General features: G+C 39.7%; 1 protein-coding gene across 1 annotated transcript in view; it reads left to right on the top strand.

The window, feature by feature from the left end:
* The first annotated feature begins 340 nt into the window (after positions 1 to 340).
* The window catches only part of EPHA6 (EPH receptor A6), a 507,751-nt gene continuing 488,563 nt past the window's right edge, over positions 341 to 19,528 (top strand). Inside the window, exon 1 of the mRNA XM_074161043.1 lies at positions 341 to 443. Coding sequence (XP_074017144.1) covers positions 341 to 443 — 103 coding nt within the window. The remainder of the gene's footprint in view (positions 444 to 19,528) is intronic.

Raw genomic sequence — 19,528 nt, forward strand, 5'->3', positions numbered from 1 at the left:
GGGGCGCGACCCCCCCCGCCGCCGCCGCCTCGAAGTTGCCGGAGCTCTCCCGGCTCCCAGCGCCGCCGCCCCTCGCGGCAGGGCGGCAGCGGGGGCTACCGGCCCCCCCTCCTCACCCCCCGCCCTCGCCCTGCGGGCCGCCGCCGTGCCCCGGGACCCCGCTGGTGGATGCGCCCGCCCCGGCCCGGGCAGCCCCCGGCGGCAGTGCAGGCAGCGCAGCCCGCCGGGCCGCACCGGACCCCGCCGGGCGGGGGAACCGCGGCGGCGTTCCCCGCCGGCCTGAAGGAGGACGGGGAGCCTCGGCGGGCCGAGGACGCGGGGCGCTCGGAGGGCACCAGCCATGGGGTATTGTGAGGTGAGGGGATTGCTCTGGAGAGTCGGCCTCTTCCTCCCCCTGCTGACAGCGCGCCCCGCCGCCGCCGGTCACGTCGCCAGCAACCAAGGTAAGGGCGGCCGCGGGGCTCGGGGGTGCGGGCGGGCTCCCGACAACTTTTCGGCGGCCGCAGGGTGCGAGGGGCCGGCGGGGAGGCGGGTCCGAACCTGCGCCCGGCCCGGGGCAGCGGGGTGGCGGCCGTGGCGGGTGTCGGGGCGTCGGAGTGCCCGCCGGCCGGGCGCGGGGCTCCCGCCGGCCCCTGTCGGTAGCTCGGCGCGCTGAGGAGGCAGAGGGGGTGCGGGGCCGGGCGCGGCGGCCGGTCACCGCCCGGCGGCCACCTGCTTCTGTCGTGCGTGTCTGCGGCCCCTTGAAAGTTGGGTGTTTAACGAGAGGGAAGCCGGGGGGCTCTGCTGTCAACCCCCCTCTCCGAGCCGCGTCCTCCGAAGGGGCGAGGTGCCGTCCCCCGCCGAGCGGCACCGGGGGCAGAGAGATAACGGTGGGGCTGGCGGGGCGGCTGCGGGCTCTCCACAGTCACCCCGAGCCGGCGGCGTTTGTGGCTGAACTGCTTGAACAGCAGGTGACGGAGAGTTACCTCCCGGTGAGATGGAGCGGTAGCATCTTTTTAACTTGAAATGTGGTTTTAACGTTTATTATACTCCTGCCGAACTCAAAGCGCCTTCAGAACGGGTTTGAGAGAGCTCGCCGCGTGTTAAGAGAAATTGCTGCTCATCAGCGAACTGTTCAAAGGTGCCTGACTGTCCTTAACACCTAATTTTTACGTGCTACGGTCTGATTGTCCGAAAAAAATCCCATTTAAAGTCTTTGTCACCGGTGCATGGTCATCAGGTCTTCCTGAAGACAGTAGTTTAATTCTTTAGGTTGTAATGTGTGCGTTGAAGAAAAATGCCTCTGGATTAAGAAGGGAATCGTCCTGTTTTAGGAAAATAAAAATACAAATGCATAGCACACCCAGAGGATATCAAATTTTGTTAGGAAGAACTGAAAAAAACCCCATAACTGATTGTGAAACATCATGTTATATGTTATCGAACATCTGGATAGAGCAGAGCATTTCCTTAACTTCAGCATTCAGCATTTCCTGTTCAGTGTACATCCCTCCACTTAAGTTGTGGAGGATGTAGGATGCATCTATTCCTAAATTAGGAGCGTCTTCCCTACTTTTATTATTATTTTTGTATAATTTAGATTTCACCTAATGGGGTTTTAGTATGACATGAGTGAATATATGGGAACTGAACGGTAGCTCTAAATTTTGCTTCTGACAGAAATTATTTTACCCACTATGATTGAAAGGAGCTCTGAAAATGGCTGTGGTGGAAACTAACGGTCAGAGAAAACAGACTGGTTTTAGTCGTGGAGTACCATCAGTACTCCACGACTAAAAATATAGTTCATATATTTTTGCACTTTTGTTTTACAATCAATTTTCAGTGTTCATTTTATCCATATGGGTAACAGTAAGAAGAGAGATAAAATATCTGGAAAATATGACAGTATGGCCACAAATACACTGAACAATCAGGGTCAGTTATCACAGGGACATTTCAAGTTAGAATTATTCCTTCTTGTGCACGAAATGTGATGAATAATTTCAGTTTGTATAACATAGTCATACCAATGCTGTATTAAAATTCGCCCTTACTCATATCTTAGAAGACATCAGATTTTCACAGTAGCACAACACAGTTTTCCTTTTATGTCACTCTCATTAGTGCATGCTAATGTCTGCTACATTACCGCAAGGCCTAACAAGACACATGAAGGCGTTTTAAAAAAATCTGTTCGCTGTGTTATAGAATAACCAACGCACAGTATATGCATCAAAGGTAAAGAAATTTTATTAAGTAATGCAAGTTAAATTAGGTTTCTAAACTAGTATTTGAGATTCCTGGGATTAAATTATTAATCTTTAAATAGTGTTTTAAAAAGCAGGTGAGAAATGGGGAAAACAGTTACCATTTAACAGTTTAGACCAAAGAAAGGTCTGTCAAGGATGAAGTGGCTTTTTGATGTTGACCTAACTTTTCCCAACAAGTTCAGGTATTGACGTATTGGCTGCATAGGGTACTGATGAATTACCTAACTTGCGAATAACTTCTCTTTCTGCACCTTGTCGCAAAACTTGCAATAAAATGAGCAACCTCTTATCTTTGGTACTGTCATTGTAGCATAGAAGTCAAACAGTAAGTGCAACTCAACAAAACACATATAGACTGAAAATTTACTGAATTAATGCAGGTGCTTCAAAATGCACTCCCGACCCTATTAATAAAATGCTAGCAAAAGAGTTTACTTTTAATGATGCCTTTCTCTAAATCCAGGAACTGGATAAAAGAAAATTATTACAGTAAAGAAGTTACGCATTGTGTGAACACTTAACTGTGTAAGTTTATAATGCCAGTTACTAACATTTGGAATCCCAGCTGTAAAGAATGTTTTGAAATGTTGTGCAGTTAATAGAGGGGGGACTCTTAAACTTTCATAAGGTGATATTTTTAGAATGAACATCTTAGAAACATGTTTGCAATAATTGCTACTGTGCTTGCATTAATAATTAGAACTTAGCTTGCCTTTACTATCTAATATATGTGGTCTTCTATTTTGTATTTACAAACATACTCGAATTAATACTAAATTGCAAAGGAATGTTTTGTTTGGGTTTTTTGATTGTTTGGGGGAATAAGGAGGAAGGGAAGTAAGTTTGTTAGTCTGACTCAGTAAATGAACAGCTCTTCCACTTCATTCTTAATGGTTTATTTCCTGTTATTAAAGAGGGATTTTTAGATAATTAATATACTCCAGTCTTATAAATTATTGTTATTACTATGTTGGGATTAATATTTTTGTTTGTTTTCCTCAAACCAAAAGAAAAATATATTCTTTTGTATAGTTCCAAGACTCTTCGGTTGTCATTCTTCACCCAGTAAATCAATGTGTGGTGTCTTACAGTGTCTGTAGCAAGGCAAACAGAAACAGTACTATTGACAGGGAAGTGAACCTATTCATTCATCTTAATGGAACGGTGAGTTCAAAAACAAATTATGGCCATGCAAAGGGCTAGTTTTTACTGCTAAGAAAAACCCTGTAGGTAGGCAAGGCTGTGGAGCTGCATAGGAACAATATACCACTGCAGTCTGAAACAGAACTGCTTGAAACATGAGCCTCAATTAATGGTGTAGGGTGCGTGCTTGCATGTTCATCTAAATTTTCATTAGTTGTTCCTGACATCCATTTATGAACAAGTTGCATTATTATGCAAGATTTCAGCTTGTGTTGTAGGTTTGTTGTTTGGTTGCCAGAACACAATGAATTGGGCAATTACTCCTTAAACCTGAAAATACAGATAATAGCATCTGAGCTGTGAACTTCTTTGTGCAAAACATATATCAGCTTTTAAGATAAGGTTGCATCAGGTAACAGTTTGATGGTATCCTGTTCTAAGCAAGCATGCATATGTTTCCACAAATATGTAAACCAGAAAGAATTTTTGTACCCTGGTTTCTTTCAAACTGTATCTGCCTTGTCTATCACCAAACAATTAATTTCTGAAGTAAACTACAGAACTCATGGAGTTTATAATGTTTATGTCTATCAGTGAACTGTAAAAGGAAGTTCTTGCTTTTTCAGTTACCAAGTGTCAATACATCTTGTCAGGTTATGCAAGGTTGGTCTTTTTATGCTTCCTTCTAAAAGGCACCTGTATTCATTTTCTTCCTCTTACAAAAAAAAATGAGTTAAGAAATTAAGTCAAATGTCAGTTCCGAAATTCATATAGCCTTTATTTTCACAGTGATTACACTTGATGTAAATTGGGTAGCTCAAGTTAGGTAATAAAGCTTTTTGATTCTGGTATTAAAATCTTAGGCAGATTACTAATGACCTTGAGTTATTCATCAGTTCAAAGAAGTTGGCTTATTTTTATTCACATATTTATTTTTACATAAGTGTAGTCCATCACAGATAAGCACTCTTTCTGAATACAGCACTCAGAATTTTCCTGTAGCAACAAGGAGACCAAGGACTAAGTGTCTGTAGAGACTGAACTTCTCTCTGAATGAGACTGATGCGTTACTGCTAGAGCATATCTCTTACTTTAAGGTACTTACAGATACTGTGAAGAAGGTTTTGCTGATGCCTGTATTGTACTCGTCCTTGTGGATTGTGCTGTTCAGTTGCCCGGCTAGTATTTTTTGTGAGCATTTACAGCATTACAGAAAAATGAGAAAATTAAATAAACAAAACCATTGCAGTAAAAGTATGTCATTCTCTTGAGCGAAATAGTATTTTAGTCTCAAGCTATTAGGAAATCTTAAAAAACATTTTTACCCATGTGTCCCACATCCATATAGACTCGAGTGATAATGAAGATTTTGGAACCTCTACAGCTGTAGATATGCATGAAATGACTTTTTATCCAAAAGCCTCGATTTATATGCCATAAGTATGAGATGAACAGGTGCTTCGTGATATATTCCTGGTGTTGTATTTGGCAGTACTGAGTGCTGTTTGGATATTTTGGTAATTTGTTTTGGACAAATGAGAACAATTGGTATGAAAATATTAAACATTAAAAAATGTATAGCTTAAGCAGATATAGGTTAAAACCAAGTTCTCATGTAATTTGAAGGTGTGAAAACACCACAGAAGAACTAAAGTGTTTCCAAAAGTATACAACTTGGCCTTGTTGAGAAAGAAGGCAAGTCAGAATTTAAGCTAAACGTTATGAGGGAGTATGGAGAAATAAACTGAAGAAAATAGTTGACAGTTAGTGAGCAATGTTTTTTCCATCTCATGATTTATTTAGAGATAGGTGTTTTCAGTTTCAGCCAGCATATTGCCTGTGTTAGGAAACAAGCCAGTGTAGTTCTTGGAAATCAGACTGACACCAGCGCGGAGGGGACGACGACTGCCCTGCATCTGTCTACTCTTCTGAGGTCCTTTTCAAAGTGTCTGCTGCTGGCTGCTCTCAAGCTGGCCTTCAGTATTGGATAGCATATACCTTGGGTTTTATCCAGAGTGACCATTCTTATCCTCCTATGAATTTAACAGCTAATTTTTGGCCAGACAGCACTTCTTTTGGCAAGTCAAATAGTTCACAAACGAGAGGGGAAAAAGCATGCAGGAAACTGATTATTTTTTTTTTCTTATGGAAATCTCCTCATGTTTCCAGATACGTATTTTTAGACCTAAATAATTAGATCTAAACTGTACTCGAGGGTTTGTTTAGGGTATCTGATGTTAGACTTCTCACTTGAGAGTTTTGGAAAAGTCTAAAAGTTCAGTAAATGGTTTGTCAGTAAGATATAGAGTAAGTTAATATGCAATTTTTTTGCTAAATATTTTTTTGAAATTAAAAGCCTAATATGTTTACAATCTGTATCAACTGATTAGCAATATTTAGAAACTGATACACACGTAAAATGTGAGAAACATTTTATTGTTCTTGTATCCCACTATAGCATAGCTATGCTAGGATATATTCTTATTCCAGCTGTGTGGGTAAGATGGAATGTTTCCATTAGGATCACTGGATTTCTCTAACTTGACATTGACACAAAGAAGAGGCCAGCCTTTTGTTTGTTGTGCCTGTTAACATGCTGAACTCTCTGAGATACTGGTAGATAGTGTGGAAATAGACAAATAGAGAAGGAAATTATTTGTCCAAAATCTACTCTGACTTTCAGGAACCATGTTATCATGCAGAAGAGGTCAAGAAAAAAATATCTGTTTTGAACAACACATCTTAAGAAGCTGTTTTTAAACTTGTAAATGATATGCCAATCTTTATGATAAGTTGTTGGAACTAAGAATTACTACTGAAGATTTCTGCTACATGATAAAAACATGAAATTGTTTGGAGGATTTCTTTCTGATCGATACAAATCAACTTACTCAATTTTATGAGAAAATGATTCCCCAGACCTTTTTCTTGGATTACTTTCTAATTGTTGAGTGCCACTTCCTTATCACTTTTGTTTTTGTGAACTTCTGTCTTGGCAACTTGTGTAAAATTTAGGATTTTTCTAGTAATGTTTGTTTTTTCTTACTTGGAATAGGTTTGTATGACCTGTTAAAAACCTACAGATCTATTTATTTGTTTATTTTTTCACAGGGTTTCAAAAATTAATTTTTAAACTTTTCATTCAGTTTTTGTACTTATTTCTCAAAGTAATAGTTATTCTGAGTTCTGTTGTAAAAATGCCAGAATATTTTCAGACCATACAAAAGCCCATCAAATTTAAAAGTTAAATTATCTTAAAATGGTTCATTTCTCTCATAATCCCTTTAGTCTTCCATTCTACCACTTATTCCAGCAATCCTTGTACAAGTTCCAAGGATGCTTTCATTATCAGTCTTGCAACACCTTTTCTTTTTTTTTTTTTTTTGTGTGTAGGTAGACTGTTGATCTTTCCCATGTCTAAGAACAAATCTGTTCAGAATAGGTAGGCATTAAAGAGAAGGCACTTCAATTAATCCAGCATCCATTTGTAACGTAAGTACTAATTTTATTGTGTTACAGAACACAGCTTAGAGACCAATCTTGGCTTTAAATCAACTGCATGTTTTATATGGATATCTGAAGCTTCCATTGTATAAAACAAAAAACAAATAAAACACCAAAGCCATCCCAACAAAACCCAAAGCAAACACCCTCTGAAGTTTTTCCTGGTCAGTAGGAAATTTTTGCTCATTTAATTGTCTCATCCCCACAACATAATACTTCTGTATTCTGCATTTCTATCACTTACTGTCTTGGATCTCTGCATTTGGACTAAGTTCTGTTACCCTGTAAAAAAAAAAAAAAAAAAAAAGCTGAATACCTTGATAATTTAATAGAGTTTTATTAATTTTAATCAATGAAGATGTTTTTATGATGCTTTAGATACTTTTATAGATAATAAAAACCCACAATACACGGGTGTTTTCCCCCCACTTTACGATACTTTACAAATATTTTTCTGCTCTTTAAACAATTGTTTTACAGTATGTCATAGTATGCCGCAACCTTTAAGCCAACGGATACTATTACTTTGTTTTATGAATCTATTCACATTCTAAGCATATAAAGCCTCAATAATTATTATGTGTATTTAAAGAAAATAGGGATATTTTGATATTTAAACTAAGACTAGATTAAAAAATGCTGTACTATTTTTGACTGACATTTCTTTTGACATTCCAATAGGGTCAGTTTTTTAAAGTTCAAAAACATTTATTTTATGAGGAAATTATATCTAGATTGAAATTAAAATTTCCTTTCTGTAGAATAATCTGAGGATTTAAAATGTATTTTGTCTCTATAAACATTAAAATGTGGAATTTACATTTAACAACAGTTCTGAAATCCTGATTCAAAATCCTAGAAACATTTCATTATTAAAAAAATCTTAATGATATGACACATCATATAATAAACTGTGAATGTCGAACATGGACTTGAAACAAGGTGAATTAAAGAACTTTAGATTTGAATCCTTTCCCTGTTCTCTGAAAGTCTGTAAGGAGTAGGATATTATAAAATCTGTTTTTAAATGAACCCAAGCTTTTCAAGCTTTTATCCCTAACTCCTCATGTACGCTTCTCTGCCAAACCCCACTCTTTGTTTCAAAGTTCTGTGTAAGAGTGATTCATTTCTATGCAAAAAAGGAGCCAAACTGAAATTTTGAGGAAAGACTAAATGCTGATTTTGTTTGTATTACCTGCCAGAGAAGACCAAGCTTCATTCACTTGGTTACCAGCATCATGACCCTTAACATTTCCTTAACTGTGGTGTTAATGTTGCTTGAAATACTCTTCTGGAAAACATGGGGGTTGAGGGGGGGCTGGTGCAAAAGAGGAGCCCACACACACTCTCCAGGATGCTGCTGTAGGGGAGGATGTATGACCAGGGCTGGCCTCTATCTACAGATCTCTCTTCCTTGCTCCAGCTGGTACAAAACAGCTCCAGCATAAGAAAGGTGGAAAAGGTCTTTTTTCTTCTCTCCATTCACTCACTTTTCCCTTTCTCTTCTTCCACTGTCCTCCACCTTGTATGTGTTAATACTTTAAGATTCTACTTAAAGTCTCTAGGAAAAGCCAAAAATTTAAAGGGGTAATACTCTTGATTTTAATAGAAATTCTTGGTATGTGTTTAGGTAGATGTTTAAGAAGCTGATAACGTTTTTTGCTCTTAAGAGAGGTGGTTTTATTTGTTCAAAGTTGACTGAATTCCAGACCATCTTTGAAGGTGTCTGCTGACAGGTTCTCAAAAAAGAGTAATATCAGATTCACAGGGGCTAGATGCACAGCAGCTCCTCATAGGTCAGTGCAGCTCCATTGGATAGCACAGGCTCTTATGTGAAAAGCACTAATGTAAGCATAGCAATCCAGAGTGAACATTTCAATATACAGATATGTTAGCTGCATTTGTAATACGGCATTCCTTCATGCCAACAAGTTTTTGAAATTTTAAGTTTTAGTTTAGAATAAAATCAGTGCTAGAAAATAAAAATTTCTATGCAAAAAGAAAAGTGGGCAGTTGGCACCATCTGTAACAAATGACTGTAAAGGTACACACACAGAATGAGGACATAGTAAAAGGTATATTTACTGGGAGCTCTACTGTCTCAATCCATTTAATGGCTTCTGCACCTAGAACAAAAGGGGAAAAGTCACATATAGCAAACAGTATCATTGATGCATGCAATGAGTGATTTGTCTTGGCTGGGACCCTTGGTTAGAGTGCACTTGCTGCTGTAATTTGTATTCTCTGGCTGCTGGTTGCTTCTTAGCTTAAAATAAAGGAATAAAAGAATGTATTAGAAATCATTCCATAAAGAAAAGCACTAGCATTTTAATCTTGGTAAAAGTGATTATCTCTCTGAAATTTCCCAGGCCAATTTTCCCAGTGGGTTCCAGCTGCTGGTTTAAAACCAAATTCTATAGGAAAGTTTCTGCTAAAATTTAGAATTAAATTGTTCAAATATATTTTGGACATGTTAAAGTATGAAAGGACACCTAGCTTTTTTTTTCTGTGGTGCTCCCCATCTTTGTGGCTGAAAATTGATTGCACGAAAAGCATTTGGATGGGGGATTCATATTTCAAAATGTGGTTTGAATGGAGCACTTTCAGCTAAACAAAGTGGGACCATATAAAATTGCATAGTCCTTCATACTCCATGTCTGGCTGTGGAAGATTTTTGAAGGAGAAAGTAAGGGAAATGTAAAAACCTTTGTCTCTGTTAGGTTGCTTTTGTTTGTATTGCTGAAATTGCTAAATGCTTACATGCCAGAATGATACAGCAGGAACATCCACTCAGAGGGTTAAGTTGAATTTAATCATTCCTTTTACTGGCCTTTATTTCTTAGAGGAACATTTAATTTAGGTAAATATGAATAGTGTTAGTATTTAGGAATGAAGAAACGTGATGAGAGGTGTTGCACACGTGAGATTCTCAGCCAAACTGGCGCTCGGGCTGCCATCAGATGCGATGGAAACACAAACTCTGTGACAACAGTAGAAATATTTACCCTGTGATTTTGGTATATGATAAAAAACATCATTAAATTACAGATTTCCAGACTAAGAATTTCAGAAAAAATAGCTTAATTTGCTTCTGTATGAAATCTAGAGAAACACCTGATGGTAAGGGTAAGAATGTGCCTTTGTAAAATGGTGTATATTGGAAGAGATAAAGACATGTTGTATTCAAAGGAAGAGGAATCATTGTGTACGCTGCACAAAGAAAGAAGGTCTACTAGAGAGAGGTACTGTATAAAAGCTGCTTCTGAAGAAATCTGGGAATGTAAAAGCTGGAAATCAGGAAATCAGATGGTATTCCATGTCATGTTAATGGTTCCTCTTGATGCAGGTGAATATAGTGATGTTATCATATACTCCATTTTTCTACAGGCTAAAGGGCATCTTCTCTAGTGTAATGCTAGTGATTGGAAGAAGTCTAACATTCCTTGTTGCTGTTGTTTAACACATGGCTCTGTGCAAACATTAGGCTGCAGGCAGAGTTATTTTTTCAGTGTTGAATCTCTTCAAAACTATTATTTTTCACAATATTCCTTTGAGCAGGCCTTCTATGTCTTTATAGCCACTGAATTAAGGAGAAGAGTTAAAGGCCAAAGCTTTTAGCTTAGGTGATCAGTTTGTGACACCCACTGCATATTCCAAGAAATTTTCATGTGCTCAGAGGTAGGTGGCAGAGGTAGATATGATGTTTTGGTTTTCAGTGTAGTCTTCAGCTAAACTCATTGTTAATTTTTTCTTCCTGTACATAACTAAGTTGTTCTCTGCTAGGAATATTTTGTTCCTGTTTTCAAAATCCATGCTATATCAAAACTCAGTTTGTCAAAATGTTGAATGCAGATGAAGTGTATTTGTACTGCACAAATCAAAGATGTGAAACTTTCTTGCCATTTTGCGTATGTGGTCTCTTTAACAACCTGCCCAAAGTCAGGGCTTCAGTCCCACAGCAGAAGCCTTGGCCAGCTGGCCCATGGAGCTTTTGACTCCCACAGTCTTGGGAGCCAGCTATCTTTGATGTAGACAGTGAACCATAGTGACTACTTCAGTTGTGGCTTTTCCTAACTTGTGTGGGACTTGCTAATTCCATTAGTGTAAAAATGTAGTTAATACAGAATTTCCTTTCCTATTGCAATTTTTATATTTTAAAAAGTTTGGTTTTTTCTCTCCCTCTTCACATATCATCATTCACATAGGATGATGGTTTATTTAGATTGACAGTGTAATCCTCTACTAAATGATCTGAATTATTTAAGGCAAGAGAGATGACATCTTGCATGGCATAAGCATTAGACGGTAATGAAGGCATGCACCTTGCCAGTAGATTATGTTAAGCAGCAAAGGAATTTTGGAACTTGCAAGTAAAGTAAGCTAATTTTCAGGTAGCACACCACGGTTGTCCTCTCTAGGTTGCATAAAAGCTCTAATGGTCATGACCTCCCATTCTTTGGCTCATTTTATTACTTCAGTTGTCCTTTCCCTTCTTTCCTCTTTTTACCTTTCTTAACCTTATTCTTTCACTAGATGGCTTCTGTCCATCAGTGCCCACAACTTCCTTTTTTTTTTTTTTTCTCCTTTTTTTCTCATTGTCCCATTCCTCATTTCGCTGCATGTGGTTCGGGATGTTTGTCTTTCTTTTGCCTTCCTTGTTGTTCCACTCTCTCTGAGCTCGGAATGAGATGAGAGAATACAGATGAAGGCTTTTTGTACTTGTTGACTTGGAAGCCAGAAGATACAATGAAAGGACCATCTTGTGCAGCCTCTCAATCTTAGTATGTAGTATGCTTAGTTGCTCTGTGGTGACAATATCAGCACAGGCGAATTGATACGCGGAGTCTGTAAAGGATGGAATGCACTAAGTATGGATAAGCTTTGGCAGTGCCAAAATTTCAGATTACTGTAGTGAACATGTTCTGGTTGGGTAAATGTGAACTTATAGCAAAGGACATCAGTGAATGTCTATCAAGATGCTTGAAATCACAGAAATGCTAGTGTTCTTTAAGTAAAGATGCAAAACATATTTTCCCTTATTTCGCTCTTGGAAATGTTTGAACGGTTTTGTTTGATTTTTTTTTTTTTTTGTAGAAGTCCACTTCAAACACAGGGTTTGACATAGAATTTTTTAGGTTGTAAAATGTTGAAAAGGCAAAAAACTATGTTACCAGATGAGACACTTAAGTAACATGAGCCATAACCATAGTTAGAATGGAGGTCACACTTGTAGGTAGTTTCCCATTTTGTTCCTTTCTCATGGCACACCTGTTGTTGCCACAGTGTATCAAAAGTTCCAGTAATGCTTAGCCTATTCACTTTACTAATAATAATTTTCCTTACTAATTTTGTAACAAGTAGTTTTGATTTTAAGTAATGTCCTGAAGCCTTAGCATTAGTGGGTTTCCATTATGTTAGAGCAAATTAGGGAATTATTTTTAATGGCTATAGTCCGATAGATGTATTTTATACTTGAGAGATGTGCCTCAAGAAATAAAAGCTGATTGAAATTGGTGCCACAGATGGATATTTTGAAAACAAAAAAGAAATTCAATAATAGATTAGGCTTGATTACATGTTGACATTTAGAACTGCACATAGATAATGTTAAAATTTACTGTCAACGGGCAGTCTTCCTTATTTGCATTTGTACCTCCATTCTTGGTTCAGGTGGATCATGCTACATACATTGTAAAGGTTAATGAACAAATTACCATATAGCTCATCTAATTGTTCGGGCTTTAGCCTGGAGGGCTGAATATTTTATAATCTAGTTTGTCTTATGAGGAACCTAATTTGTATAATTTTTTTTGTTGTTTTATGAAATTCTGAATTGCGTGAATGTTCAGATGAGTGCAAAATAATTTATGAACTGATTTTCTGTCCTGCCTTCCTCCATACACTTTACTGCACTGCAGTTTAAGCATAGCTGTACCTGACTTGCATTCTTTCTAAGAGAGAAGAGAGTGAGGATCGTGATCTTTAGTTACTTCCTTTCCAATTAATAAATGTATCAAACAGTGATCCCCATATAGAGCATTATTTCATCTTGCTATGTAGTTTTTGTCAACAATACCTAGCTGTTTATTCCTATTTCATTTTGCCTTCTAGTCAGTTTTTTAATGCAGAACAGTACAATTACCTCCCTCAATAGAATTACAAAATTGATCTTTCCACCCAATTGGCCTTTGCAAAAATTTAAGCCTTTTCCATTTCATAAGAGTGGGGAAGAGTGGCTGGAAAGCTGCCCAGCACAAAAGGACCTGGGGCTGTTGGTGGACAGCCGGCTTAACATGAGCCAGCAGTGTGCCCAGGTGGCCAAGAAGGCCAACAGCATCCTGGCCTGTATCAGGAATAGCGTGGCCAGCAGGAGTAGGGCAGTGATGGTGCCTCTGTACACAGCACTGGTGAGGCCTCACCTCGAGTGCTGTGTTCAGTTCTGGGCCCCTCACTACAGGAAGGACATTCAGCTGCTGGAGCGTGTCCAGAGGAGAGCCACCAAGCTGGTGAGGGGTCTAGAGAACAAGTCATATGAGGAGAGGCTGAGGGAACTGGGCATGTTTAGTTTGGAGAAGAGGAGGCTGAGGGGGGACCTCATTGCCCTCTACAACTACCTGAAAGGAGGGTGTAGAGAGGGAGGTGTTGGCCTCTTCTCCCAAGGGAATAATGGCAGGACCAGAGGAAATGGTCTGAAGTTGCGGCAGGGGAGGATTAGATTAGATATTAGGAAGAATTACTTTACTGAGAGGGTGGTCAGGTACTGGAACAGCTTGCCCAGGGAGGTGGTGTAGTCGCCATCCCTGGAGGTATTTAAGAAATGTGTAGACGTGGCACTTCAGGGCATGCTCTAGTGCCCGAGATTGTTGGTTTGTGTCTGTTGGTTTGTGTCTGTTTGTTTGGCATTTGTTTTTTTTTTTGTGTGTGTGGTTGGACTCGATGATCTCAAAGGTCCATTCCAACCGTGAAGATTCTGTGATTCTGTGATAAGGTGACTAAAAAGTCCCAAGAGGTTGTTAACCCTGCCTCTCTGCCTTCCAGTTACAATAAATATCTTTTTCTTTTACAAACAATAGCTTGGAAAATAACTGTGTGTTGTTATTACTGCTCAAGAACTGAAGATTCTTTGGCATCTCTACTTTTTTGTATTTTTATTTAAAACCCACTTTTGCAGTTTGCAGGGATCCCTTCCTTTGCAGCAGAGTGCACCCTCAGCAAAATAGCTGATGACATAAAACTGAGTGGCTGATATGCCAGAGGGTTGCGGTGCCATCCAGAGGAACCTCAACAAACTGGAGAAAGGAGCTGAGAGGAACCTCGTGATGTTCAACAAAGGGAAGTGCCAAGTCGTCCACCTGAGGAAAAACAACCCCATGCACCAGTATGTGCTATGGACCACCCAGCTGAAAAGCAGCTTGGCTGGAAAGGAGTTGGGTGAGGGCACCAAGGCAAACGGTATCCTGACTGCATTAGGCAAAGTATTGCCAGCAGGTCGATGGAGGTGATCCTTCGTCTCTACTCAGCACTCATGAGGCCACACGTGGAGTACTGTGTCCAGTTTTGGGCTCCTCAGTACAGGAGAGACAGGGACATACTGGAGAGAGTCCAGCAAAGTGCCATAAAGGTGACCAAGGGGCTGGAGCATCTCTGCTGTGAGGAAAGGCTGAGAGAGCTGGGACTGTTTAGCCGAGAGAAGAGAAGGCTTGAGAGGATCTTATCACTATATTAATACCTCAAGGGAGGGTTCAAAGAAGACAGAGCCAGGCTCTTTTCAGTGGTGCCCAGTGACAGGAGCAGAGGCAATGGGCACAAAGAGAAACACAGGAAGTGCCATCTGAACATTAGGAAACACTTTGTGTTTTGAGAAACACTACACTCTGGTGTTTCTTAGCCACACTATTATGGGGTTTGGGGTTTGGGAACACCACGCTGAGGGTTACTGAGCACTGGCACAGGTTGCCCAGGGAGATTTTGAGTCTCCCTCATTGGAGATATTAAAAAGCTGTCTGAGCACTGGCAACCTGCTCTAGGTGGCCCTGGTCGAGCAGGGAGGATTGGACAAGATGACCTCCAGCGGTCCCTTCCAACCTCAACTATTCTGTGAATCAACAAAACATATCACTAAGCAATCCATATTTTAGCTGTGAATGTTTCTGTTTCACTCAGACTTGTCTCTTCCTAGCCTCAACAATATCTGGAGTGTATTCTAAGCTTTCCATTGCATTTAATTAAAGGACTTGGACAGGGAAAGAACATCTATGGAGGAAGAAAGTAAGTTGATTAGAAATTGAGAGTGGGTTAAAGTGGGTTTTCCTTTGAATTGTAACTCCGTAATTATATTTAAAACCCCAAATAATAGTCTGTTTGTATTTTTTCATCCATTTTGTTCTCTTCATCCTTGTGTGTGGACTGGCATAGGTGAATGTGTGCCATTTTGAATTGATAAATAATTTCAGCATCAAAATCTGCATTGGTAAAAGTGAAGCTGTGAATAATTAGTGTTCTCCCAGATGTTTCTGCACTGTGTCACATCTGTAGGATCATTTCAAGAGGAATCAGCTAGGATGTAATTTTACTAGGCGCTATTAAAGTGTGCAGATTCAAGAGAAACAAGCTTGTGTGTCAATGAAAGGCACTGTGACTTTCTTAAAGGGAAGTATAAGAAAGGACAGATGGACCATTTGAATATCAGAGCAGCAAACCAAGACCAAAGCTAGAGATAATAATCACATAATGAATATACATGCTATATATTCATTTTATTACTGTAAGGCAATGCCCAGAGAAATACAATGGCTTCTAGATCAACTGTGACTGAAGAAGGTATCACAAGGCACACCATAGAGAATGGGAATTTTATAACATCTAGTATACTATAATGATGCTAAGCCAAGGCTGGTGACAGAAATCAAATGCACATACCAGTAGGTTTTAATAAACCCAGACTTCCAAATATTGTGAGTTAGAGCCTGGAGTTCTTTTTATTTCTTTTGTCTTGCAGAGTGTGGCAGATGGTTTCAAACTTTTGCATCTAGCCAGAGAACCAAAAAAAAAAAATGGTTCTTTGGTAATAGCTCACTACAGCTGCTGGGTTTTGAGAGAATTGCTAAATCATGACTTGGGACTTGAGTGCATTAATATAGGTCCTGGTCATTTTCTTTGTGTTCTCTCCTCAGCTGTCAGTATTATTTCCATGTTATTTGAATAAAAGTGAAATGTAGCCTTTTGAGAAAAAAGTAGTTTTGAGAACCCTGTTGAGCTGTCTGGCCTAAGTGTCTTCTTCACCTGTACACACACCTCGGAACAGGAGTTGACAACATGATCTGTTAGCAAAAAATTTACATTAGTGTTCTGTACAGCCTCCTTATCATCACCCAGTGAGCTTAATAACTACATATGTCAGGGTTGGTGGAATCAGATTATTTCATGAAGTTGGGAGGTTCCGTTAATTAACCTGAAATTCTAGAAGTAGGAATGAATGAAAAAATCCCCAAGTAGGAAAATTTTTTTCACAACAGAAAAACAGCATACTTTTTGTCTATTTGCAAACAAGGATGGCTGAAGCGAGTCATCTGGAACTGCACTAAATTATGTAAATAAAATTAAAGATACACTTTAATTCAAAAGTGCAAAGTTTGGTTTATATAAAAGACATAAAGGGAATGGGTAGAACTGGAGCTGCTGCATCACAGAAATCAGGTCTAAGTACCAGACATGTACCAGTCCATGCTGATAGTATGGAGTGTGAATGTTACCAATATCGGAGTGTATCAAAGCAATATCAAAGGCTGGGAATGGAAGAGAAAGACAGTGGAGCACAGTTGTCTGTTTGGGTTACTGATGTTAAGCAGAAGGTTTTAGGTTTTTTTCCCTTCCTATTGTAGGAATTTTATTTTGCCTTTGAGACACTAAAAATTGGTTGAAGTGAATACTAGAGTTGAGTGAAGTGTTCTGATGTGATCAATGGGCCGAGGCAAATGGTATGAGGTTCAACAAGGCCAAGTGCCGGGTCCTGCCCTTGGGTCAACAACAACCCCATGCAGTGCTACAGGCTTGGGGAAGAGTGGCTGGAGAGCTGCCTGGCAGGAAAGGACCTGGGGGTGCTGGTTGACAGCTGGCTGATAATGAGCCAGCAGTGTGCCCAGGTGGCCAAGAAGGCCAACAACATCCTGGCTTATATCAGGAATAGCGTGGCCAGCAGGACTAGGGAAGTGGTTGTCCCCCTGCACTCAGCACTGGTGAGGTCATTCCTCAAATACTGTGTGTTCAGTTTTGGGTCCCTCATTACAAGAAAGGCATTGAGGTGCTGGAGCATGTCCGGAGAAGGGCAAGGAAGCTGGTGGGGGATCTGGAGAACAAGTCTTACGAGAAGCAGCTGCGGGAATTGGGGTTGTTTAGCCTGGAGAAAAGGAGGCTCAGGGGAGACCTTATCGCTCTCTACAACTACTTCAGAGAACATTGTAGCAAGGTGGGGATTGGTTTCTTCTCCCAGGTAACAAGCGACAGGACAAGAGCAAATGGCTTCAAGTTGCACCAGGGGAGGTTTAGATTGGATATTAGGAAAAATGTCTTGACTGAAAGGGTTATCAAACATTGGAACAGGCTGCCCAGGGAAGTGGTTGAGTCACCATCCCTAGAGGTATGTAAAAGACAGTAGACATGGTGTTTAAGGATGTGGTTTAGTGGTGGTTTTGTCAGTGTTAGATTAAAGGTTGGGCTCAATGGTCTTAAGGTCCTTTCCAACCTAGATGATTCAATAAGGAGAAACCTCTTTGCAGGTGACAGGTTTGTGTGTCTTGCTCATATTCTCAGAGTAAAACCAATTGCCACCATCTGAGCAGATGAGAATTTTCTACCTCTCCAGGTTGTATGGGACTGCCAAAGCTAATTGTGGTTGGAGATTTTTTTCCTTCACTGTAGCATGTAATATACTTTGCTTATTAGGTTCATAAGGACTCCTATCTTAAAAAAAAAATAGAAAAAATAAAGTCCTGTTATTGACAGGTTCTTCATAATACATCTGCTTAGTTAAGGGTCTTGTTTTTCACAGTGTGTTAAGGAAAGGGAAAAAGTTAGTGAGTTGATATTCAAGCTATGCAAAGAGTGATTGAATAAGTGTTTGTTCTTTTGCACTAATGTACTTAAACTTTTAAATGTGATTGTGGATGCTTGACTCTGACCTAGGGGATTCTTTCTTTTCTGATATCCGGTGTTCTTATGTCAAAATGAGATGGGATTACACCAAAATCAGTGAATAGAATGACGTGATTATTTGAGCTGGCAGGTACTAACTTAGGTTGACTTACAGTTACTCAGCACACACAAAAAAATTGCTTTGAATGTCTGGGGCTTGGGGTGTTTACCACATGGAACATATGTTAGAAGGTTTTTGATCGGTTTTAAAGTAAGAGAAAGCTATGAAAAGTAAATATTCTTGATGTGAAATGCTTTATGAATAATATAAGGTTCTTCTTGGTCAGCTTCATGGACGTAGTATTCTTCGTGCAGAAGTAAACATTTATGCAGCTGTAACGAACATAAGTATGATTTTCATTGTGGTAAAGTGATACAATTTATGACTAAAGCTCCTGAAATGGTAGTGGGCTATCCTTTTTTCAGCTAATAAGATGGAACAGTATGTTTTTTGTGAGAGAGAGGAGAAGAAAATAATAAGAAGGAAGAGAAGATTAAAAATCAAGTTCTTTTGGCTCTCTCTTACATGAATGTTCTAATTTACAAAATTTGGAGTTTAATTTTGGAGGAAAAAAAATCATTTGTTCAATACCACATCATCTCTATGTGTAAGCATACATATTTGTAGATTCCAAGCAGGTTCTAACACTTTTTTAAAGTACATTATTTTAAAAAATATTAAAAATAAATTCATTCCCGTGTAGGGTAGGGAAGAAATGCCACCAACTTGAGTCCACTGATTCCATTTTTATTGCTCAAAAGTGCTACAGTTCATAAAATTCAGTTTTACAGGCTGTTAGTCCATAATGTGGGTTATGTCCTTTGGAGACTTATGTTAAAGATAAATGCAGTACTTCAGAAAGATCTATATTGTAGTTCTGTGAAGAGGGTTCAAGAATTCTTTAACTACTTGTTACTGTGTTCCAAAAGGAAATGGGTTGGAGGGGAGAAGTTACCATTGGCCTTGGAAGACCGGAGGAAATTAGCAATGGAAGGGTAGGTTTATTATTCAGCAAGTGACTTAGTTTCCTTTGAGGAAACATCCCCAGCAGTCACAGGGATGGATGAAGGGATAAATAGGAAGAATCAACAGATCAACTCATGGCTAAAAGACTGGTGTAAACGGCAGGACTTTGCATTCTTTGATCACGGGCTGATCTACAGGTCACAAGGCATGCTGGCAGCAGGTGGGGGAAGCCTAACCCAAAGGGAAAAAAGGATATTGGGACAAGAATTAGCAGGGCTCAGTGAGAGAGCTTTAAGCTAGATTTGAAGGGGGACGGGGTTGGAACCAGGGTTACTAAAGTGGTACCCGGGAGTGGCGTGCCAGTGCTAGTAGGTAAAGGTGCCAGCACGGCCTTGCAACCTGTTGCAGCAGTTGATGTGGGAGAGAAAGACATATGTGGCAGTGAAGACATGAGGAGTAGTGATAAGATGGT

Source organism: Numenius arquata, chromosome 1, assembly GCF_964106895.1.
Source record: "Numenius arquata chromosome 1, bNumArq3.hap1.1, whole genome shotgun sequence".
NCBI classification, from domain to species: domain Eukaryota; kingdom Metazoa; phylum Chordata; class Aves; order Charadriiformes; family Scolopacidae; genus Numenius; species Numenius arquata.